The sequence below is a fragment of the Geospiza fortis genome, unplaced genomic scaffold (genome assembly GCF_000277835.1).
Source record: "Geospiza fortis unplaced genomic scaffold, GeoFor_1.0 scaffold590, whole genome shotgun sequence".
NCBI classification, from domain to species: domain Eukaryota; kingdom Metazoa; phylum Chordata; class Aves; order Passeriformes; family Thraupidae; genus Geospiza; species Geospiza fortis.
Window position 1 is genome coordinate 1,562,758 of NW_005054402.1, and position 26,314 is coordinate 1,589,071.

Sequence of the window (26,314 nt, forward strand, 5' to 3'; positions counted from 1 at the left end):
GTACTTAGTATTTGAAAAATGCCAGCTCAGCCTTGAGGGTTTTTTTTCCCTGACCATCTTCTTTCACTTTATGCTGGGAAAATTGTAGCTCTACAAATATAGAAGAGGTTTTGAGTTCATAATGAAATATGAACTTTAAGGATGTCTGATGATCTGGTGTTTATTCCTGAATTAGCAATAGATTTCCTGTGACCTTAACTTCATCACTTAGATACTTCATGATCTATTTCATCTTTTAAAAAAGAGAGTGTATGTCTGAAAAAAAGAAATCAAGAAAGGCTTTGGATTCCACTCTGCCTTGGATCCAGGGAAATATCAGACCTATTTCAATTAACAAAATTATTTTTTAATCATCATTAACTTTGGTAAGGTAAGGTTCTGTAATATTAAGGTTAATTACTACACCTTTGTTTTTGTAAGATTTTCCAGTTGTTCCTAGGATTTATGCTGCAGCAGTCCCCTGGTATTAACTTTTGAATTCATTCACCAAACCAAGCTTGAAAGAAGAGCTGAAGTGTGAGAGGTTTGAATGTCATGCATTTTGTGACATCTGGTAGGAGGCAGAGTGCCCAAACTAAGCATCCTCATCAAGGGAAAAATCAAGTTATCCAACCTACTTGGCTTGTCAGTGAGCCAACACAAACTGGGAGAAGGGCAACACATGCCTTCTTCCTGCCCAAAAAGCTAAAGGTTTTAGAAATGAGATTAAAGGGAACCCAGCAGAGTGAACTGCATGGAGAACTACGGGGAGCTAGTGCAAGGTCAAGTATCAGCAACACAGCACACACAGCTCAAGCTCATCTTTCTGTGTATAATAGAAGCTGGAGCATAATTTTGTTTTTGCTCTCCCTACTTGTACAACACTCGCACACTGTAAACATTTGTAAGCCATTAGACCCAGCAGAACATGCTGTAACAACAAAAGCTAGGTTTGTTACAGCCACGGGAATTCTTCCCGGTGGAAGCACAGAGAGGTGGGCGGGACAGGACCTCAGGAGCAGCTGAGCCACCACCACGCTGGGGCAGCTTCACAAACATCCCAGACAAAGCGGGTGACTGTCAAATCCCCCCTGAAACAGCTCTCTAGCAAAGAGTCTGCTCCCTCCCAAGTAGCACACAGCAGTTACACAGCATCAACACTTCACTCCTCTCAGCCATTCACATATTTGAGTTTCAGTTTTAAAAGTATTTGTCTGTCTCTTGTTGATCTGAACAAATTGCTCACTCTAAAGTTCTTCTAAACTCACACCTTTCATACGTCTTCAGACCTCTGTTGTTGTCCTGTAATGAACACCTTCCCCCAACTATTTATTTTACAATGCAGGGCCCAAAATGGACAGAGAGAGACACAAAGGGAAGTACTATTACAAGTTACAGCAAAGCAATTATCTTTTGATCTCTTTCAGATGCTGTTATCTCATTCAATTTGCAGTACACTATCAGCCCCATAATATTTGTCCCCTAATACTACTTTTCCCTGCCATGTATTGGTAAATTGCAACAGTGCATATTTATCTCAAATTTTACTTCACTCGTTTTGGTGATTTCCCCCGGTTTATCAAGGTCATTTTTGAAACAGCATCAAATAAAGTGTATTGCTTAGAGATGGACTACAAAGCAAATTTTACCCCTCCACCCTTGAACCCCAAATTATTCCTACCTGGAATTCAGAAAACAAATGGTTCTGCATGTTTATAACAACTTCAGATTAAGTCAAAACCAGCTCATTTCTGGAAAGCTCACAAGAGTTATATACACTTTTAATTAAACAAAAATCTAGTGGAAGAAAAAAAAATCATTAACACCTACGTGGACAATATAGGCAAACAACTATTTTTATTTTGTTTTCAATAAAACCCCAAGACAGAACACTGGAATGACTGGATCTGATGAAAGCACAATGTTAAACTACAAAAGCTGGGGTAACACCCTGTATTACTCCTGTTATACAGGCAGGTGAAAAGATAAACCATCTAGCAAGGTAAGAGATAGCTCTGAAACATGAGGTAAAGGTAACTAATCTATATTCATTTTCCTATAGGCCCTCTTTTTTTTTCTAGCTTTATATGTCCTTTTTAAAATTTTTTTTCTGCACTTTAAGAAGACCTGGAGGGATGCACACCAATATTCCCCAAAATGTGTCAAGTTCATAGCTGAGTGTGCCTGTGAGGTTCATCACTGTATTTCTGTATTTTTATCAAAAGAATCAAAAACACTTCAGTTGAATCCTTCCTCTTCCTCCACTCCTAAATCTTTAAGCAATAAAAATTCATAGCAAATCAGGAAGGAAAAAAAATATATGAGGAATCTCAAATTAGCCTTAATTAGGTGATTAAGGTCTTCCTTCAAAAGCTAAAGAAATCTGATCCTGATTTAATAACACAAGGTGATCTCTTTGCTTTGGCTTTCACATGCTCCACCCAAGCATCTGCAACAACCACTGCCAGAGACATCTATTCCAGAACTGATTTTGTTCTGCCCTTAATAAAACCCCACCATCTTCTAAACTACAACATGCTACCAAAGAATAACACAGACTCTGCTAAATTGTGTGCAGAGTCTGCCCCAGCTGAAGTGCTCTGAGAATGCTTTTCCACCAGTCTCTTGAGGAAAAGAGACATGAAGGAATACCTGGTTTGTAGAGATGGAAATGCAAATGAAAATCAACCTGCTCAAATGCTTCAATGCTCACTTCCAATGAGGTATCACCTTAAAACTGGGTGTGCCAAGTACTACAGAGGATGCTATGTGCCTCCAGAATTGGAAAATAACAAAGCAGTGTCCTTTAGCTCTGCATTTTGAAACCAAGCACTTACATATCTCTCTTGCATGTAACCTCCTCCATGGGCCCAGCCTTTATCTGGCAAAAACAATGGGAACAGAAATGTCTGGCACTGCAGAAATCAGTAACAAGGGAAAGGCAAAAACAAACCACAGGAATCATTTCAACACCCCAATTATTTTCATGGTTCAAGAAGGAAAAATTATTTTTAATAATGCAAACCTCAAATTTTACCTAGTGATGTACATTCATTTCCATGATTTGTACAATTATTGCATAAGATTTGTGGTCATTTACATCTTCCAGTTCAAGTGACATTAGGTAGCACAATTTTGCATTAAATTCTAGTTACACTTTCAGTCAATTACACAAGCGTGAAACAAGAACAAGACGGACTATTCCCTTCAGAACACCTTCTCCACATTTATCCAGATGTAAAGATGCCATAATGGAAACAGTTGTGATGTTTATGGTAATCCCACACCAATTTGTGTTGCTTTGGTAGATTGTAGTGTAATGTTGTAAAGTAATGGCAAAAAAAAAAAAAAACACCAAAAAAACAACCACAAAACCCCAAAGAACCTTAAGAGGCCAGAAAAAACAGAAAAAATAATCAAACTTGTAAGCTGATAAGAACCAGACACTTCATTTTGGCAAGGCAAAGTTACTTCAAGTATTCAGAAAAGTGGAAAACAATTTTTTTTTTAGTAAAAAGGTAAAATAAGAGCATTTAACCACTGTGTAATAAGACACAATACATTGGTGGCAGTGATTATGCATGACACTAGAAGGAACAGAAACCGTCCTTACACGAAGCCATACTGAACAGAACAAACTCAAAACCAGGAAAAGGGTGTGCTGATGCCTTTATCAGGTTGCCATGATGAGTGTTTTAAGTGCTTGACTGAAAATAAGCATGATGAGGCCACTGAAACCAGTGCAAGTGGCTTAATCTGGAACAGAGACAAGAGACTGCACACAGAAAAGGGCATGGCTTAAGAGGCAGGATTACAGAAGCAAGAAAAACTGCAGGAGTAGCTCAGAACTCAGCTCACATTTGTCCCACACATACGAAAGCTACAAAATATTTTGCTCCACAGCACAAAGAAAATGCAAGCAGAAAGGTAAAGAAACTCACAAGGATCATTAAGCAATTTCTGAGCAGTGAGACAACAAGGTAAAAATATGGTTTTGACCTCAATAAAAACATCAGCACCATCATCCTTGATATTTTGCTCTCTTTCATCCAGAACAGAGAGAAATGGCAACTGATGAAAAAAGATGAGGAAAGGTACAGAGGGTGACTGCTTGGCACTTCTGAAAAACATTTTTTAGCTAAAAAAAGAATCAAGGAACTTATAAATAGTAGCCAATTACCTCCCCCAAGCCTTTGTCAATACAGAGATGACAACAATAATGTCTATTTTGGTGACAAGTGTCTCAATGAGAAGGCAGTGCCCCAAAGGGCAATTTCATTTTTACATATAAAACCAGTATTTGTGGTAGATTCTATTTTTCACAGCAGTTTACTAGTTACATGGCAAGAGATTCAAGCAAAAACCCCTTTATAGAGGAACACTAGGGGATAGCAAAAAGCATGTGGACACAGCTTACTGCAAATCCTCCACTTTGGATTTGTTGAGAAACTTATTTACCCAAAAAGTTTTACCCTGGTGAAACTTAGTGGTAACACAGCATGTGGTTGTTAAGCCATAAAGGAATGTGATCCTGCAATACTGGTTGAGCACCTTCAATTCCCACAGGCTTGAATTAAAATTTCAACAGTTAAGCACTTTGATTATCCCATTCAAACCTTTTTTTCCTCTTCCCCTTTTGAGTGGGCAACTCCAGTGATCATGGTACATACAACATTCCAGCCAAAGCTGATTCCCCTCAGCTTTTTCATGAAATACAACACAGTGTAGAACAGGACTTGGAAGAAAGTAAAAGGAAGAGGTTCAGTAAAGAGCAACATGAGAATACTGACTCTGAAAGAGAGCTTAGTTTTACCACATTGAAAACCATGAGTGCAACTGCTCCAGTCCAGGTTCTAACTGCTCTCAGCCACCTGAATGGTACAACCAGCATGAACCCCCCATGGAAAGCAAAGAAAAACAGAGGATGTGCATAGTAGGCAGTCCCTGTTACTAAGCTGGAATTGATTGTGCTCCGACATGATTAACTCCCGAAAATTTAGTAATATATGCTGGTGTCACATTACAATAAAAATAGTGTTTCAGCTCTCACTAGAAGAAGATTAAGGATTTTGTTCTAGTCCTGCCTAATCCATTCACGAATCGCAGGGTGCAGCCCTTGCCACACTTGCCTGCCAAAAAAGGCAGCTCCATTTTCCATTTTCTTGTGCTAAAAAAAGTAGCAGTCTTAGTGGTTATAAAGTTCATGTTTTAAAGTGCACTGTCATTTTAAAGAGACTTTTCCTATTAAAAAAAGTAAATAAAACCTTCGGATATCAACACCCTATAAAAATAACAGCTGCAATACTCCTTCTGAAATTGCAACTTAAAATCAAGTTAGCAGGATTCAAATATTTTCCAAAAAAAGATATGAACCCAAAATAAAAAAACCTTTCTGCAGAAAATTCCCAAGCAAAATCTCACATAGTGTCCTACAAGCCCCTCTCCTAACAGCATCTCACAGAAAATCCATTCAGTTTCTTCCAGTTGACAACCTCAAGAAAACAGAGGTCTAAATAAATCAGTCCTTCCCACCAGTCACCTACATAAGTGCAGGTGTGGGTGCTGGTGCAGTTTTTCCATCAACTCCTCCTCTGTAGGTTCTTCCAAAACATCTCTACAAAGAAAAAGCATGAGTTGTTAGGGGCAGCAAAGGGAGCTTCCCAGCATTTGTTTTTGCAATGCCTAAACTGAGACGTAACATGTGCTTGTTTCAGGAATGAAACAAGGAATTAAAATTACAATAAGCTGATGCTCCCTAAAGATGCATCTAGTTGCAAGTGATCCATCCTCTACAGATGTGTCATGGAAACCAGCAGCTGTTTTCCCACAAGAAGCAGGGAAGCAATTTCCTGCACACAGTACAATACAACTGAAGGTCAGTAGATTTGTTTTCCTGAAAAAAACTCCCAAATGAGAACATGCTCCCAATGCTACTATTGAGTATCCAACATGCACCACAAGTTCCACTAATGCACGATCATCAAGTATTAACTCGCCACCCACAATTTCATAAATAAGCCAAGAACATGCATCACTTCCCTCATCTTTCCCTTTTCTTATTTCCCTTGTTTTTTCCTCCCTCTGCAGTTGTTCCCCTCACCCCCAGCACCTCTTCTCCCATCCTACCATGAGCACAAAGCATATAAAGGTCAGGCTACCAAGTCAGCTTAAAGCAGGCCTAACTAAAGCACTTGCTGGATTTCTCCAAACTAACAGTTTGCTTCACAGGGAGGGAACAGAAGACATCTTGCAGCCAGCACACATTCCTTAAAACAGACAAAGAAAAAAAAAGCTATATTGATTATCAAGTCCAGCCCAACTCACCTGAACATGAGTTCAACTGTCCTCTGGTATTCAATATCTGAAAGAGACTCTCTCTGGCAGCGACGGTCCCACTTGTGAATAAAGTTCTGAAATGGAAAAGGAACAGCAAAAGATACAAAGGCTTCTTCTGATGGTACCAGAAAAGAGGTTATATCTGGTCACTAACTTTGCAGATCAGATTTGGGAGGCAGGTGAGATTTGATTTTACATGTTGAACACTGATTTATTTAGGCATCAGCTTACTAACTTGCTGCAGGTCATTACTGTGACCTACTCAGGCCTTTGTTCAGCAATGAAATAACTTGCTCATCACAAACTGAAAGAAGAGCAGAGCCGAAGACAGCCCTGCTGCCTTCAGCTCCTAGCAAGGACTGCCTCCCCAAGACAACCGTGTGAACTACCCACAGGACTTCACCTGATGTGAATTTCTTCCTCTTTAAAAACCCAACAATATATTAACATACTGCTAGTCCAGGTTTTGCCATGTTCCCTTACCCATTTTGAATAACTCTGACAGATGAATACCTAGGGAGTATATACACAGCTCAGGCAAAAAAAGGAAAACAAAACAAAAAAAACCTAACAACAAACAAACAAACAAAAAAATCCACCAAAAATACCCCAAAAAACCCTCAAAAAATATCAAGCAAAAAAAACCAAACAAAAACAAACAAACAAAAAAAACACCAACAACACAAAAATAGTGACATCCTGCTCTCCTGCACGGAATGCTGCATCTTGGCTCTGACAGCAACATTTGGCCACAGCCCTGCAGAAACATAGGCAGGAGATGTCCTAAACTGAAAGTCTGCCCTTCTTCCTACTGTAGTAAATTTTAATTCTCAGTACACTCAGCAATGTCAAGAACATCTCCAACAGAAACTTTAATATGGTTTGAGATGGGGTGAAGTGCCCTCTACAGGCTCTCAGCTTCTTCCACTACCCATAACAGAAGTGTACAATGGTGAACCTGGAGGAGATGGTTATGATTAGCATTCCCTTCTCCATCAGAAATTTGGATTTGCAGTAAAGTATGCCATGAGTAACTAGCAGAACCACACGTTCTTCATGGCATTGCTCAGGCAACTGCACTCCCACAGTTTCTCTGAAAAACTCTAGAATATAATCTCTTGAAAATAAGTAATCAGTTCCACTTCTCTAGAGTGACACTGAACAATGGTGGTAACCCAAACTAGGGTGGGAAGAAACACAGGAGAACCAAATAAAATTAAAAATTTTAAATTTAAATTGCTCACTTCATTTGCTGACAAATTAAAATGCAAAAAAGCCTACAGCTTGAATAATTAATGCTGAATTTAGATGGTAATAAGAGACAAGCAATTTTATAATACTTTAAATACTTCTCATCTTTATAATAAGCAGAGTGTTACAATGAAATTGTACATACCCAATGAGATACAACCAGTTTTGTGACAAAATTGCAAATAAAACATATAATTCTCCAGGAAAAAGAAAACAATTCCTCAGCTCCTTGGTCAGAGGGCAGCAGGAAAGGTAAAGTAAACACACACACAAACCCAATAGAAATTTGTCTGGGTTCTTCTCATTTCCTGCACAAATTAGAACCCATTTTCAGGATCTCACACCAAATAAATACACTTCCTTACCTCCAGAAGTAAAGCTACGAAGAGATTAACCCAGATGACAGAGGAAATCAACCACCAGGCTACAAAATAGATATTTGCCCACCTGCAGATCAGATGAACAGACAATACAGAAAGGAGGCAGTAAATAAGCTCAGCATGAGCAGAGCACCATCAAATCACATTTTTTTCCTTGAAATACAATACTACTACTTTCTTAATGGAAAAGGGGGCCTGAATCAAAAAATTAAAAATAAAAAAATGTTTGGTTTTCATTAGGTTAGCTAAACAGACTCACTCTCCTGAGTTAACCAGCCAAGGGTCACTGGAACAGCTCAACCCCGGCACTATCCAGCTCATTCAAACACTCCCCATGAAGCCAGTAAATACAAATGAAAGCTATGTCCAAGGTTTTAAGTCTAGAAAAAATTGTGCATCCACATAGAAAACACAGAAGCAGTAGATTTATTTTCTATATATCAGAATTGGTCCAAAAGAAAGGTAAGCAGCACCCCTCTGAGCAGATGGTAGGAACTGTTCTATGTGTATATTTCTTGTTCAGGTACATTCTAAGCTGGATTTATGTGAGACTTCTTCAGTATTACTACAGCTACTTACGGACTTGAATATCTTGAAAATGCATCCAAAAAGACTTGCCAGTTGTTCACCACCATCACATCCCAGAGGGTCACCACTGCTGCCTAAAAAACAGGAGAACAGCGTTTAAATGGCTGTACCACAGATCTAAGCCCCAGAAAATGAGGAGGAAAGACAAGCAGAGAGTGGAAGAACGAGGGATTTCATCCATGATCACACTCACAGCAAAGTCATCGAAGTTGTTGGGCCAATATTCCAGCTGTTCATAGGTCCCACACTGCAGAGTGCCATTATAATTTGTGGTGTTGGCAGCACTGCAAGAGATTACAGGCTGATGTGAACACAGCTCCCTGTGAACTCTGCTTTAGAATTCTTCTGAGCCCCTTGGAGAAAGTTAGATTATCTCATATGGGCAGGAAACAAGGGAAACAGGTCAAAAAACATATTTCATATAAAGCAGGGTTAAACCAAAGATAAGCATTTCAATGCAGCAGGAAGAAACAGGAGTACCAGAATGAAGCTGTGTGATTTAACATTAAAAGTAGGGTGGTTCCAAAATCAGAGCAAAAAAAAAAACCCGAAAAAAACCAACCACAAACAGCTCAGAGGTAAAAAGATGCAGATGCTTTGGAAAAACAGATTCTTTCTGAGCAGTGATGTTTAGAATCTTACCTGGTATTTCCCAAGGGAACAACAGCACCTTTAAACAGCATTATGCCAGTTATAGCAAATGCATAGAAAACCACCTGGAAGGAACACAACCAACTATTAGCTTTGAATATTTCTGTCACAAAGTAAGAAAACAAAATGCAATTAACACAGAACTTATATTAGTACCACAGTTGAGGTAATTGCATCAAGAACAGTGCCTGAAGCTTTTAAAGTGAAAATACTTGTCAACTGCTTGCTCTTACTTAATATTCTACCTAATTTTCAGTTATTAAAATGCATTGAATAATTTTATCATCTATTTTACTTCTCTGTGTCTCAGAATGCTGATATTTAACTATAAACATTGCAGAATAGCAACTTAAAACCAAAGCTCAGTACCAGTATTTACAAAGAATAACCTAAATGTCTGAGTTTTCTGCTAGAGTCAATGAAAAGAAACTTTTAGTGAGCTTACCTGAACAACAAAACGATGTCATTATTTTATATGCCATCAGCAACTTCCTTAAAAAATGCTAATTAGTCTAAAAATAAGATTTTGAATAACACAAAGGATTTGGGAACTTCTGTCTTCTAATTGTTAGAAATGCAAACTTCTTTTTAAGAGACATCTTTCAGTCTATAGCAGTTGCCTAGGTGATATTGCAATGTTTATTCTAAAAAGATGGTTCTAGAAATAACCTACAGCTTGGCTTTGGTTCTCTGAGAAGGAGCCATTTATCCCAGGAAAGCTTGAAGCAAACCGAGTCTTCAAACAAAAGGTCTGGTGTAGGGTTTATTTGTTTGTTTTCGGGGTTTTTTTGTATTTTGCTACAAAACAAACCCAAGAATGGGAAGTCTGGAAGGAGTAGAAGAGAGATGCTCTGGCCTACAAACGTTGAACACCAGTGGAGTAAGCTGAAGTTGACATTTCCTAGCCTGCCAGAAGATGGGGTATCTGGCCTGGCAATTAAATTAATTTTATTCTTTGAAAAAATATATATTGAAATCACTCACTGCCTGAGAAATTAGCTAATCAGTTACATTATTTTATCACCTGCATGTGTGTTCCAGGCTAACATTAGGAAAGAGATTTTAATCAGCTGACAATAGAGTCAAATTTGACTACAGCAGAAGCTCAGTGAGAACTTCCATGTAGCCTCAAGTAAAAGCAAATTAAATTAATGGAAGAGGCAAACACTATGGCAGACTTGTCCAGCACAACAAGGTCTTTACCACCTTGGATTTGCCCCAGACAATATCTTTATTTCAAAGTGCAACACAAGCCAATTTAAGGCCTGTCCTCTACAGATAAAAGGAGAAATTATTAATGACAAAAATAGATATTCTGGTGTTGTCACCTTATTGCAGGGGTTCCATACTGTTGTCTCCTTATCACGGAAGTTCCATACCTTCTTGGTATTTCTCGTGGGCAGCTCCTCAGAGCACTGACTCTTTCTTCTTCACAAAACAGCCAACTGACTCCAGTTCCCCTCTCACCCAGCCACCCCACTCTTTTATAGCACTCTTCTTCTCATTGCTTACACCTGTGGCCTGTTAAAGTCAGGTCTGTTCCTAATCTTTGATAATTCGCCCAGCTGCAACTCCTTAGGGGTAAGATTACTTTCTATACTATCTTGATTTTCTTGTGTTCTATCCCCCTACATTCTGGTTAAATTGCATGCTAGGTGTATAGACTAGAACAACAAATCACTACCTTTAACCATTCAAATTAAGGTACCTCACAAAAACCCAAGAACAATAGCAAAACCAAACCTACCCAGGCACTTCTTTGCCCTACCAGGAAGACATGGTTGCAAAGCCAGAAACACAGGAGTTGGGAGAATTTATGTAATGGACATCACGCATTGTGATCCACCCTTTAATCACATTTGTTGAGTCTATGTTCTACATAGACACACCTAAAACAGGGCGGCAGAGGCTCTTAAAAAATCATGTCCAAACATGCCATCTCAAGACCTTCTCAGCCAAAAACAATTTAAAGTTGTTTTGCTATCTAATTTAACATATGCAAACTAGGGTAAGGAAAACTGATCTACTTTTAGCATGGATTAATTCTTAATTTGAATCCACACTACCCAAGCTAAGGCAAACACTCAAAGGAAGCTTTAATTTATCTTTTAGAGATGCTTCTCCTAAAGGAGGCACTGCCAGTGTTTGCTGGCTATCAGAAACCAGAAGTTTATTGTGGCTTTCCAAGACATGCCCTGGAGAAGAACTGGCTGGTTAAGGTGAAATGTTACTGCTCATAGTGATTGTACAAGAACCTTGTTAACTGTGTTGGTGACATACCCTTATTAAGCTGTAACAAAGGAAATTACAATCTTGCATCATGACTTACCACAAGGATTCCTGCAAAGGCTCTTAAGTTTTTCACCAGATCCAGCAGCGTAGTAACCACCAAAGCCATGAACTAAAACAGAGCAGAATTTTGTAGCTATGACATTCATCACACTTCCAATCCATATCAGATTTTTACTAAAAGGACAAAGAATCACATCAAGAGAACCTGAGCTGGTTTTCTCTGGTGAGGGAGCAGGCAAGACTCAGTGATTTTGTGAGGGGCTGTGCAAAAGTCAGGACAGTTAGAGCTGAGCTATTCCACTCATGTGTTAGAGCCTGAAAGGCTCTAACAAATTGATAGCTTGACCAACAAAGAAACCCAAGTTGTACAGGGAAGAGCAATCACCTTCATGTTGGGGATAATCCTCAGGAACCTGAAGACAATTAACATGTTCACCAGGCGCACCATATCCCACAGGGACAGCAAGCCCATGAGCTCAGGACTCCTAGGAAAGGCAAAAAAAGGAACAAATCAGAAGAACAGCCCATGACAGAACAACCCAGTTAAATCTACTGGGCTACAGGTAAATACATTGATTTACTTAGCAGGAATCTCAGCTACAGTAAACTAGTAACTGATGAAGGAAAGAATCCCTATTTAGTCTGGGCCCTTAAATATGTAGAGAGAGCTCTTTGAAGTGCATGTTTTTGCCTTCTGCTGGGGAGGAAGCACCAAAGAGAGTCCTTTCAGAAAACTAAGTGAATCAAAAGGACTGCCAGAGTGAGATACTTCAGGAACTTGCACAAAGATGAGCATTAATCCTGCAGGGCATGCATGCCTGAAGAAGGGCTTTGAAAGCAGCACTAGGTTAAAGGACTGTCTTGTCAACCTTCTTCCTTATGTGTTAACATTCCATGGGAGATGGGCATACACTTCAAAACCCAGCCCTGAATTTTGGCTGTTACATGAGCATGCTGAATGCTTTTTGGCTGGAAAGGAGGGCAGGTGGTGGGGATCTAAAGCTGCCAATGACTTGGTAACACTGATACTAAATCATGATTTGTACCTCCAATATATTCAACCCAAATAATGAATGAAATTATTTAAGATAACACTGCATAGAAGGCATAGTCTAGATAATAGCAACATCACTGTCCTGCCCTGAAGGTGGCAGTGGCTTGGTCTGTGGATGTGACAGCAGCAAACATCAGGACTCAGAGGGACTCATCTCGATTGTAACCTGCTTGCAGCGACTGACACAAAAACCTAACAAGAATTACTGGTGCTCCAAGATGACAGGGCAAGCAATTGCCTACATTTAAGAATCAAAGGGCAGAATCAAACACAACTATAATGATAACATCAGTAATTAACATAATTAGTCTGTAGCAATTACTCTTCTGGCAACTATCACTTCTAGGTGATAGGAATACAAGTAGTATTCAAATACAAGCCCTCCTAAAACCATAAGGTCTGACTTGTCTAACTGTTCAGAGATTCTAGTGTAAATTAAGAGAACTTCTTGAATGTTGGAATGTTGGGGGACACAAGACAGATGATGGATCTTGAACCTGGTTAACATAAGAGATTTGATAGCAGGATGCCTTAGCAAAAGCAAACAGAACTTTGAAAATTGGACCTGGATTGCAAGAAGATTAAATCAAAGGGGTTTACCGGAAAAAGAAAATCCCATTAAACTCTGCAAGCAAGAGATGCTGTTATGTGCATAAGTCTGTGTATGTGATTTTAACCTAATCATTGCAGTACACATTACTAGTCATCCTGAAATAGTATATAAGTGTTTGTATCCCACAATAAAATCAGATTCTCATCACTGAGTCAGCCTCCCAGTCTGTGTGCATCCCTGACACTTGAAGGCAACACAACAAATAGCCTGAAAAATCAGGGAGTGTCAGTGTCCTAGGTGTGAGCTTGCACGAAGACACAAAGTAACAGAATGTGTTACGAATCACTTGTGAAGATTCAGGAAATCTTCCAGAATTCCTTTGCTTTCCTCTCTTCTTGTGGAGACTGTTTTCAAATTTTAAGATGAAGCAATCATTTTCGTTTTTTACAACAAAAAAGAAATCGGGATAGTTATCCAAAAGCTGTTTGAACTTAAGAAAATCAAAAAACAACTGTTTGCTATTACAATAGCAACAAATAGTGTTAAGTCCATGGGAATTTTCTTACAACATTTTATAGCATGAAAAAAACCTCAGCCTTCAATCTACATACAGGGTTGAAGAGCTTTCATCAGCTGTTTGGGAGTCCATCTAACTGGATTTATGGACAATCTGATACTGAAAATATTAGGTTGTGTATGTGGTATCATATTCCCACTCCTGCACCCCTGGTAAGCTCACACCTGCCAAGATATTATTTTAAATCACATTACAATTAAAACAAATGCATCCTTCTCAGAAGAGCTACACAGAACTCTAAAACACTAGGAAAAAAATAAAAATTCTTTCACTTCTCCATATTGCATGGCCTCTAGTGACTACAAGGGTGCAAAATTCTACCAAATTTGGTAAAGACTGGGCTGATGGTCACAGCATCATGACATGTATATATGACAATGTGTGTGCTCCCCTGACCCACCCCAGCTACTGAGCAAAGGGCAGCAGGTCACAGAGGTTACTCACCAGCCAGGGTGAGGAAATCCATACACAGCAAAAGTTGCAATCTCCAAAATCTTCAGTTAGGAAAGAAAAACCAAAACAAAATGAAAGTCAAAACTTTACTTTATAAATCTGAGTTCCAGAAATTATGTAAGCTTCTTGACAAGAAACATTTTCAAGAGCTTTAAGCCACTAATTGGACTCACTCTAAAGCTCTGAATTGTCATATTTGCCTAGTTATTCTCCAAACAAACCAAACGTACATACAGCATCCAACAGTGACTCACAAGAGGATATACAGTGAATACCATTAACCATTAACTTGACCTCATCTGCCACAGGGGTGTCAGGCTTTGACCAAATAATTGTTATAATAGTCTGACAATTGTTTTTAAATTTAAAGAGAAAAGTGGTTTTAAACTATGAAACAGAATTCCTCATGTAATTATTCCAGGAGCTGAATTTTTCCAAATAAAATTTAAAAGTCTTCTTATCAGGAAAAGCAGCTTTTCCATGGATTTAAATAAGCCTATCTTCAGAACACAGACATTAAGAGAACCATACACCACCATGTAAACTTTCCAGCCACAGAAACCCACAACACTGGCTTGTGTTGTTCAGCTCAGCAGATCAGTGTTTAAAAAAAAGCAATCCCACCAGCTCTTGTAATTCCCTAACCTCCCTAGCCAACAAATCCAAGAATGTGTAAGCTAACAAAGCACTTACCAGCAAAATTACAGTCAGAAGTCCATCAAATCTATTGCTTGGGTAAGACAAGTATCTTTTCAAGCCCATGGCTAAGATTTTCAGCAACATTTCCAGCAGATAGTACAGGATGAAGAAGCAGTTGATAGCCTTCACCCCCCAGAAGAAAAACAGCCATTAGAATTCCTGACATCTCAGGGAACAGCAGTAACTGCATGGAATATTGTTGCATCTTACCCCCAGGAAGAAGTCATCCCTTTCAGATGGCTGCTTATCTGCATCCATCACCAAAACCACCTTAAACAAAAAATATTTTATGAAGCTACTGCTTTACTGCTACATTAAATAGCTTTTTAAGCACAAGAACAGTCTTTCATGTTTTCCTTAGACCTTTTCAAGCAGTTCAAAATACACTTTTAACTGCAAGTATTCCCTCTTAACACTGTCCATGACTAAAGCATGCCAAAAACCCAACTGCTAGAAAAAGCAGTTATTCAAAGAAAATTAAAGAACAAAAGTGGAAATTAAATTTGTAGCAGAGAAAAACCAAAAAACAATTACAAAAAGAAAAATAAAGAAAACCACTGCCCCACTCAAAAAAAAAAAACCCTTTACTTACACAAATAGAAATAATGTTTGCCAGGGCTACCACATTCCCCAAGTAGCCAAAGTAGGGATGGCCAAAGGCAAACTGCACTTTCTGCATAAAATGGGATTGGTACTCTGGACTGGGAGGGTGCTGAAAAGAACACAAAGGATTTGCTGAGTCACAAAGCATAAGCATTTTAAAAACAATACAATAATTTTAAAAACACAGCCCGTCACAGATTTAAAAAACCCCAGACAATTTCAAAGCAAATCTTCAGGGCCACAGGCTAATTCTGACATTTCATCAGAAAAATGTTTTCCAGCTCTGGCTGCTAACAGCAAGAGACCATTTCTGATTATGGCACAGCACAAGGTAATGGCAAAGAAGGAAGATAATCCAACCTCTCTCCAATGCCCCAAGCAGATAAACTAAACACCAAGCTACTATTTGTATACATCCCCATTTCCCAACATTCAATTCAGAAGTCTTAGACACATGCAAACGTAGAAGAGAACATTTCCTAACCCTCAAATAATTTAGTGTTTCGTTTTTTCTTTCTCTCTCTCTAAGTGGAGAAAACTGCTTTCTGCCCATCTTCATCTGAACACTGAGAGAAGCCACACTTTGTTCTTCATTCAGGGACTGGGGGAAAAGACTTTGAACTGTTTTGCCTGAACAACTCACTTTCAAATGCTGACAGAATAAACAAAGATGTATTTTGTACATTTACCACCACCTAGCAATCCCAAAGTAATGCTGTAAAAGCCCCCAGAGCAATTTTGTCTGTGGCTATAAAAGCTGCTCACAAAAAGCTTAAAAATCAATGTGATCATACCTTATGTTCACATGTTGCAAAGTTTGTTTATACACTTTATACTACAGTACTCTCACTTATTTTTGCACAAGGCCAGACAACTTCTGATGCTTTATAAATGATGATCACATACATACTTGCTTGATGGCATCTTTGTCTAGCTCTTCAAAGAGCTTCTGGAACTGGGCAGCTGACAGCTGGTCACAGGAGCACATTTTGAGTGACTTCACATGAAAGAGAAACATTCAGATTAACATCTGCAATAGGAACATCTGCAAAGTTTGCCAAAAGCCCTCAGACTACCTTGGAAATCTAGGAATAAAGATGTAATTCAAGCTGTTTGAGTAAGGTTCAGTACTGCTCTGCTTTAACACAACATTCCAAGTGACTGGAGGACATGTCTGGCCTTTTCTGTTTTCCTTCTCTGGGATCACACGCTCTTTTGACTAACTTAAATTTTAGTACCATGTAGTAGTGTCACTGTTCTGTTGTGATCCAATGAATGCTGCAACAGAGAGCAGATCTTTGGATTTGCTAGTCAGGATTGATAGTAACCAACGTAAAGGCTAAGAAAATATTTAAAAATTTATTTTAAATAATATTTTAAAATATTTAAAAATAAAGTTCTTACTCTCATTATGGCTTGTTTGCAGCGAGAATCCATCTCAGCTTTCTGCAGCACCTGTATTAAGGCCCCAACACTGACACAGGACCTATTGAAAAGAAAACAGAATGGGCCCTGCTACAGATAAGTTCATAGATGGCAAAATGAGCTGTTCCAAATGTGTTCCTGCGTCTTTGTTTTGAAAAGCAAATGAAACTAGAAGTAGGAAAAAAGGAAACAGACCCCACAGAAGTCATGAACAGAGTGTTATGAACATCCAGTTGCAGAAAAATAAATAAATAAGATGAGAAACAAACTGCCATTTTCAAGAATGCATCCTCAGTAAATATATTAAAACAAAACAAAATGACCAAAAATCTACTATTTTTTCTTTTTGCTAGATAATCTATTGTTTCAAGGTCCTTCACTTACTGTTGTGCACTAGCAGGAGTCTCTTTCAGGGAAGACAGCACCTCAAACGCAGCCCGGATTCCCAGCCGCCTCCTGAAGAGGGAGGACTGAACTGATTTCTGAGCAGTAAAAACACCACAGAGGAAACAATTTACTCACACTTCAGGCACTACTGTGTCCTATGGCCAAATAATACACTGATCCTCGGGCACACATCCCAGAGTTGTGATTAGAGATCAGAACAGGAGACTGCCCTAGCCTCACTCCTTGCAAGAACTCCTTGTACAAGGAGGAAGGAAGCAAGTAAGCAAACAAGTCCCTGGAGTTCAAGTAAGCATGCAGGTTATGGTTTATTTTCTATTCTGGAGTGCATAAGCATTTGCCTCTTCCAGAGACACTGGCAACAGCAAAGCTCAAGCATTCACAGAAATTCACACTAGCATGCAGAGAGAAGAGTTAGAGAGCTTGTCCTACTCCAGCTTCTTGCCTAAAAGCACAAATCCAGGGCTATGTTTTTTCATGGGTTTTTTAATTACAGTAATCACTTTCAAACTTAGTTACTTTATTAATAGTCAGATTATGTCATGCTGTCATGTAAGAAAGAAGAAAATTGAGAAAGAAGGGATGAAAGAGAGGAGGAGGAAAGGATTACCAAAAATCCCTTCTGCACCTACTCTGTTTACTCACTCCTCTGCCACAAGAAGGTGGGGGCCATTCATTCTGACTAATATTGCCTTGGGCTTATTATCAAACAAACTTCACCTTCTCTCTGGAACTCTACTAGAAAAGCTACTGGGCCAGCCTGGGTAAGGCTTGGTCTAGTCAGAGGTGCCCCTGCCCATGAATGATCTCTAAGATCTTTTCCAATCCCTTAATATTCTATGATCTGCAACAGCAGCTATATAAACAGCACAGCAGATTTCCTTCACACAGTTGAAGTTACTCAGCCACTTGTCCTTGGTCAGTCATACAACAGTTCCTTTTTTTTTTCCCCTACAAATAGTCAAAATTGCAGATCCACACCATACTTGGAAATATGCAAGCAGGTTTTGTCACCAGAGGGGATCAAGCTGCAACAGCACATAAAGGGAAAAGTATCTTCATCAAAGAGCATTTAGTACCTTAAAACTGTATCTACAACCAGAGTGGGAAGGGTCCTTTAATACCCTAATTCTTCAAAGGTTCAAGGTTATGGCAGAACATAGAAATTAGGAATGCTTTACTCACCAGAAGGTACCCTCGAAACTGGTTGTATATTATTGCTGTAAGCAAATTCATCAAAAACAAGTTGCCTGTTGGAGAAAAAGAGGCAGTAAAATTTACTGAAAAACATCTGTTTCTCAAAGAAGTTTCAATGTATGCAGTAAATCAAAAGTAAAAATTAAAGAAGGTTAGTTTTCTTGTGTTTGATTTCCAAAACGTTTTAATGTTTGAATATACTGTAATGTATATTCATGTTACCAAGAAACTCCAAACCATAAGCACCTTCCATGAAAATGATCTCACAGACACTTGGCAATAACTGGAAGAATCACAAAAGTGAGAAATTCATGATTCAACTTCCCCAGAAAAATAAAACAGTGCAGATGGTATGCACAAGTGTCAAAGTTGAAGTGCATTAAAGACAAGAGGTAACTTACCTAATACAGTGAAGAGGATGAAGAAGATTGAATATGCTCGATTCTTAGAATATGCAGGTATCATCACTGAATCAAATTTAACAAAAATAGGAAATAATATTTTAATGCTTGAGATGCACAGTAGAGACCTCTATGAACTTTTGATAATTGGTAAAAGCTCTCATACAGCTGGATTTTAGAGTGGCATATACAATTACACCACAGAAAGGCAAAAATCAAGTTACTAAAGGCATGAAAAACCTTTACACAACCTTCCTGTGGCTGTACTAAGAACCAGCAGCTGAAAGAATGGTTACAGTAGTCTGAACAGAGAAATCTTACTCTGTTGTTCTTCAAAAGGAGAGACAAGTGTTATTTCTGAAAGACTGCTCACCATCAGGATTATTTGCAGTAGTCAGCAGGACCAGCAGTGACGTCAGGGAATCCGGCAAATTCCGGAAATACACCACCCACTCCTTATCCTGCTGGTTATCCTAGGCAAAGATGTGTTCATTGTTAAGAGAAATACCAAGGAATCACTGTCTTAGCAAGGAAGGGGGGGAAAAAAGTTTAATTTTTTTAACAATATCAGTCAACAATCAATTTCTTGCACACATAATCAAAAAAAAAGCAAAAGCCAAAAAATTAATAATTACATATTCTCTTAATAAAAATTAAGAATACAGAGCAATCACATCACTTACTAATAGCAATAAAAAAGCACAAGTAAGAACAGGAAGCCCCACATGAAGTTATGTCTAGTTAGCACCTCAGACCCAGGAAAAACAATCACACCACAAACTGACAGTATGGGACTCAGAACCTTCATCAAAAACACACTGGGAGGCTGATCTTGGATCCTTGGATCCTGCACATACATTTTTTTTTCTGAAGGTCAAAAGAGACAGATAAAAAAAGATGCAGAGTGCAAACAACACAAACATGAGTCAGGCAGCACAGGACAAACAGTTTTGAATCTGCTGCAAAGACTGGAATATGTAACCCTAAAGGACATACACAAGACAATGCAGAGTCATTAATCTCATTAATAAACCTACTTTTAGAACTTGCCTGCAGTATTTTGCCATGTTAGAGAAAATTAGTTTGTATGGATGTCAGAGCAGCACACCAAAATAGGAAAGTCCACTCTCTAATTTGTTATTTTTTTACCTCAATGTACACACAAGTGATTGGTTTAGGTATACAAGTTATAAATATACATCTGCTGGGGAAGCTCATAGCTGAAATTAGATGTGACAAACAGAGATAATACAAAGGTCCAGAAGGCAACTAACAGTGGAAAAACTGATCTCTGCTTCTAATTCCAAAGATTCTGTTACATGGGAATTCAGGGAATTTGCTGATTGTGAGGAAGACTAGAAGCTGGCTCAAGTGCAAATTGCAGCAGAAATGAAGGTGCAAAACTAAGATTAGGGACAGGACCAAAATTAGTGGGAGGAGTATGCAAGAAATTGTTGTGTTTACAGTAACATATTTATGGAAGACCTTAAAAAGTAAGAATGAAAAAAACCCCAAATAATCTGAGTGTGATAAATAGGAAGTCTAGAAGAGAAGGAACATATGAAGATTATCGGAAGACAAGAATAATTTTAACCACAAAATTTCAATTTTGCTTTTCAGAAGCAGGAAGAGAAAAACAAGAGGAAAACCCAAAGGGATCAGAAACCAAAACTAGTACAGGCAAAAACCTACCAGGGCATGGCCTGGTAGGAATACCAGTATTGAAAAGTGAGAAAACACAGAAGAAACTAAAGTTAGCAAAAAGCTAGATAGGGAAGAGAAAAAAATAAATGAGTGATAATATAAATGAAAGAGTGACAAGAGCTTTGGAGACAGAACAGCACAGAGGGTTTCAAAAAAAGCAGAGACAGTAACTCAAGGGATCAAAATGGGTAAATGTATAAGGAAGTCTCCTGCATACACAACACCATGCACATGTTAAAGCTCTCCAAGTGGACTTCAAACTCATCTCAGCATGTCTGACAACGTGACACCCCTCAGGGAAAACGAGTTTCACTTGTTTGACTATAAAACTAGACAAGAAGCAGCAGTGCAAGTACAGAAAAAAGGCACCCAGATCTACCAGAGCAGGCAGAGAATTGATTACCTTTGTTCGAGCAAAGAGCAGCATGGCAAACATGGTGAAGAGAGACAGATGAACAGCCAGTAGTAGAAGAACACTGTTGGAAAGCAAATATATCAAAGTATTAACAGCAACTTCATCTTATTCTTAATATCCTCTTCTAAAAATGCAAAATTATGCCATATAAAGAAAACCAGGGGTGTTTTTAAGAAGTTATACAGAGATAACAGGAGGAGATGTGAGTTTTGATACAAAATAAAAATCACACTTAGGTGCCTCAGTTCTTCCCTTACAAAAGGGCTTAGAAAAGCAGAATCAAAACCTCCCACTGGACTAGCATTAAAAAACCTATGTCAAACACACAGTCATGTCAAAGTCTAGAGATCCTGTACTGACTAAGGGGAATCAAAAAGTTACCACAACCTTCACCCTCTGTGACCTGATCTCACTGAGCACTTAGCTACCTGATCCAGAAGGAAGCTGCTCAGATGCCCCACACTGGAACTCCAAGGATAACAATCTCCCTGCTCCCAGCCATCCTGTGAAAGGATGTTTTCTGGGCTATAACCCACCTGGCCATTTCAGGCAATGTGCTGTTGATACTTTTTAATGTTTTCTTCATCATAGAGGAATTCTGGAGGAGAAAGAAGGGGCGAAGGATTCTCCTTATTCTCACACTCTGCAAAAAACAAGATATCAGACACTGAGTTCCTGCAAGACTGGCAGGTCAAATATTTTGAATGTAAGTTTGTCAGAAAGCACTGGACACACACATTGACTAAGCCAACAGTGGAACAGAGAAAGAACTGAACTCTGCTCTTCTCAGTTCACAAAACACCAAAAAAGATTCCACACCTCATTAAAATGAGGAGAGATTGCTTTAAAAACACACATTGACATTTCAATAGTTTCATCAGGCCACTAATTGGAAACAATCTAACTTTACTGCTCAGTAGACATAACAATCTGGCAAGAGATGGCATTTTTGTATTTTCTGCCAAGGTACATCTCAAGAAAGGGATTAATAGAGAGCTACTTTCCATAAAAACAAATATATATTCTAAAAATAAGTGCTTAACTTCAATTTTCAGACTGTTTTATAACTAAAGGGCCTGGTAATTACTTAGCCATTTCTGTCTCTGACAAGATTTAAGCTGTAAGTACTTTTTTCCCCACAAACTGCAGCAAATAATCTTTTTGATTCTTGCAGTCAAGACATTTGCAAGCCTTCAAGTTATTCCTGTCACTTATTTGCTACGTCAAGCGTTTCAGCATCTTGCATTTTATGATCAGTCTTCTGTGGGCCACACTTAGCAGCAAAAAAAACCCATAAAAATTACTTACTTTATTTCTATTCTCTTGTTCATCCATCCCAGCAGTTCGACTGCTCCTTCTGCCACTGCTTTGTGTTGGGAGACTCCTGTTCAAACTCCCTGTCCACTATTTCACCTCAAGATTTCACATTTTAAGATCATGTCTCTCTCATTCACTTCCCAGCATTTTTACCACATTGGTGTTTTCTTAACAAGGATTGCAAGTGCACAACAACTAATTTAATGTAAATCTGTGGCAGGCAAAAACAACTGGGAAAGTGCAGTATTACATCAAGGAGGGCACTTCTAGAACCATTTCCAAACTTGATGTTCCTCTCAGGGCACAACTGTTTTGAACACAGCACAGCTTCAGGTTAGAAAGCTGATGTTAAACTACCTAATTACCTTTTTAATTACCCTTTTCTTATACTTCACTACAGAGGCTTTGCCATTCACTCAAGTTAAGCACATAATTCTCCAATTGCATTTGAAAATTGGTGCCAGGCAATGAGTTTTCCCTGCACTCTTCAACTGCTGATGAACTAAAGCAATGAGTGCTATTTAATTTTACCAACGAACACAAAACTTACATTAAGAATCAAATAGAATTCTTTACTAAGCTACATTACACCAAACTTTTTCTGTGCCTCAATGAATTATCCAGCTATGAAAGACCAAAGTAAAGCTGTTCTTACCTCTTTGCAGAAAAAACTCAGTGATACAATCCAATCAACAAGGGAAACAATTAATGTCAGTATATAAGCCATTAGCCATTTATTTTTCCAAAATTCTTTCCATCCAATTAAGTAACTCTGGACAAGGGAAAAAAAAAGAACAACCATAACTTACTTTAATAATAAAATCCAATACCCTAATAAGTCAGCACTAATTTTTTTCCAAGTATGTGCAATTTTACATTAGTGCCCCTAAAAAGCTCTCCAAAATCCCAACAAAAATACGTTGTTGAGAGATTTTTTTTTTCTATAAGAACTAAATAAAGGTCCGCAAAAGTAAAAGTTGCACAAAGGTCACGAGAGAGAAATCCTTTGAATGCAAGAAAACTCTCCACTTAATAAACATAAAAAAAGGATTTTCCAGAAATAATTATCCTAAGAAAGGTGAGTTTCTGAAAACTTATTTTGTGTAAATGAACTGACACATATTTATTATATACCCTGATTTTATAGCCTAGTACAAGCAGCTAAGCCAAAACACTTGCACTCTCAGCAAAATTTATTTCATTTTATTTCACTCAATTAGGAAAATTAGGTTTAAAAAAAGGGAATAAATGTCTTAATTAAGTAAACATTCACTTGCTAATTTCTCCTGAAATGAGGCTCTAATAAAGCAAGGCAATTGCATCCTGCAAACTCAAGATTTGGAAAACAATTCTACCACACACCTACTGCTTCATTCAGTAGCAGATGAAGGAGATGCTCACCTTGACAGACACATCAACCACGAACACCAGGAGGCAGAGCAGCTCCACGCTCTCCGTGAGGCCACAGGGAGGATTCCAGGCGGGAAGGCGGTAGCGCACATCAGACGTGATGGTGAGCGAGGAAGGCTCTTCAATGAAAGCCAAAGCCAAGATTACAGTAATGGTTAAGCTCAAAATCCTGTTTGGACAGAGATTAAATCAAAAATAAAACCAAGAAAAACATAAAAAAAAGTATGAAAAAACACCACCCCAAAACAAACCCCATAATCCAGCCACAAAATGAGTCAAAATAATAACAAAATACTTAAGAGTAAAGCAATTTTCTTTGAAGTAAACCAAGCTTTATGATACCATGTTCCACTCAAATGGGTTAGACCACAAGGCAGCACTTGACTAGCATGTTGTTCCCTGCAGTGGAGATGTAACTGCTGACCACCAAATAACCTGAGGTGGTGTCCTTTTGAAACTGACAGCAGCAAACAATCTTGCTGGTATCCAACATGTTTAGAAACATACACTTTGAAAACTCTTAAGGCACTGTGCTTTAAATCATGCTAATTAGTCCACTCATGCAACAATCCTGTGGCTGTTTCCAAAGAGCTATCTCTGTCATCAAACTTCCATAAAATTTTCTGTTTTCCACTTCTATCATGCTCACATGTGGTCATAAGAACTTACTTGATTCCCAGAGTAAGTTCTTATAAAGATAAAAACACAATTACCTAATTATCTAACAAGTAAGAAAGAGGAAGAGTAGTTTTTCAGGAAGACTAACTCCTAAACAAAAAAGCAAAGAGAATAACCAAGTTCTTACCACTGGCAAGTCCTGGAATAGTACCATCGATAAAGCCACAGGGATTTGGAGTCCACACGGTGATTTATAGATCGGTACTGAGGGCAGGAAGCAAAAAGGATCATTCAAACATTACATTCAGTCTGGCTCAAAAACAAACATCAAGTGACCAAAGCAAACCAAATTAGTACATGTTATTAATTACTAAAGTACCTCATGATCACAGAGGTACTCTACATGTGTGAAAAGGGCAAGATTGTAAAGAAGTTCTGCTATCTAAAGATCACAGAGCTGCTCAGATAATTAAACTGTGTGCCAGTCATCTCAAGCAAGCACTGTCATCATTTCAAATAACAGCATTTGTAATAAATCAGTGACTATCCTATGTACTCACCAAAATGGTCCACCCACTTAATTCCCCTCTCCAACATTCATTCCACTCATGGCTCTTCTTTTGTCTTTCTCTTCCAACAGGCCATAAAATCCAAACAAATTAATTCTGAATAGAAGAGACCTCAACCAATGTCTTTGACTAAGATGCTTCCAGATCAGGAAGTGTCTGTGATTCTTAAGGAATCCACAAAATATGTCCCTCTTCTGTGACAGCTCCTGGGCTGTTCTTACTCTGCCCCTGCTGAGTAGATGCTTCCAGAAAGGTGGCCACACCTTAAATACATCTGACCCCCAGAAATCTCCCAACCAAAAGTCATCTAGATGCAGCATGAGAGCTCAAGAACTGCCCTTCAGCATTCCCACTGCCCGGGAGAAAACAGGATCTAGGAACCTGCAGTAATGACCAGTAAAGGAGTGACAAAGAGGGAATCAAGACTTGAAAAGGCAGCAAGTTCAGCTGAAGAGTTCCAGCTTCACACTTGAAGCCAGCTTTAAACTCTTGAGCTTTTACCAGCTCTTAAGATGTGCAAGTAGTCAGATGGAGAGGCAAATTACAGGGTTTGCTCAAATCCTTTCTCTTAGCAGTAGGTTAGTCACTAGTAAAACATCCACAATCAAACCAACCCAAACAAATAAACAAACAAAATAACACCATGAAAATCACTCCACAAACCAGCATGTCTTCTGAAACCCTGAAAGAGATTACTTCATTGTGGGGAAAAATATATTTCTCCTAGGCAGAAGTTCACTGAGACTCGCATACCACAGGAATTTGGAACTCTGATTTCGCTTTGTGAATTGAGATGGCGGTTTACAAACATTGCCTGAACACAGAAGAACTTAAAAACTGGCAGAGTGTGTGACAAACACCCAGCATGGGAAGCATAAAAGCTAACAAAAAAATTGTTACTTACTTGTATTGCATCTTCAATAAATACTATGGCTTGGTTTATATAAAGGTCATTATCAGCTCCAGCACCTATGAAGTAAAAAAGAAATAAGAATCACTTGCTGTATTTTGGATAAACAAACTTTGGATAAAACTGCTTATCAGTTAAGAGAAGGTGCACAATCACAGCTCTCATGACCAAGGGCACTGTACACACACAAAAAAAAGAGAGCTCCTGCCACATCTGCTCTGTCAGCAGCACTGTGCATTACATTAGATAAGTAATAATAATATCAAACACATCATCCACCTTTCTGTGTTTTGTTAAAAGGTTCTCTTTTAGATTTAAGTTGCCAGATTACACTGTAGTTAAATACCACAAAACTACAAAGAGACAAGTCCTAACAGACAAAATAATGGAGATTCAAATTGTTCTCTGACAGAGTATACAGTCAAGCAAAGCCAGGAAAATCAGGCACTATTATTATAGCAAGTTTTATTTTTGTTTAATAAAGATACTGCAGTCTAGAGTGATCTTGTTCCTCCAAAACCAGCAGG

The 26,314-nt window shown here is 38.5% G+C and overlaps 1 protein-coding gene across 1 annotated transcript; it reads right to left on the bottom strand.

The window, feature by feature from the left end:
* Positions 1–2,969: 2,969 nt before the first annotated feature.
* Positions 2,970–23,807, bottom strand: TPCN2 (two pore segment channel 2). Its single transcript, XM_031061192.1, has 21 exons — positions 23,682–23,807; positions 22,936–23,052; positions 21,500–21,606; positions 20,952–21,024; positions 19,218–19,317; positions 18,845–18,910; positions 18,432–18,496; positions 17,226–17,323; positions 16,821–16,902; positions 15,406–15,525; positions 15,024–15,083; positions 14,808–14,936; positions 14,106–14,155; positions 11,863–11,962; positions 11,515–11,586; positions 9,177–9,250; positions 8,728–8,818; positions 8,526–8,608; positions 7,932–8,013; positions 6,304–6,389; positions 2,970–5,593 (listed from the first exon to the last, which is right to left on the bottom strand). Exons 2-21 carry the CDS (start codon positions 23,005–23,007, stop codon positions 5,515–5,517), a joined length of 1,689 nt encoding a protein of 562 aa, XP_030917052.1. The 5' UTR covers positions 23,008–23,052; positions 23,682–23,807; the 3' UTR covers positions 2,970–5,514.
* Positions 23,808–26,314: the final 2,507 nt, after the last annotated feature.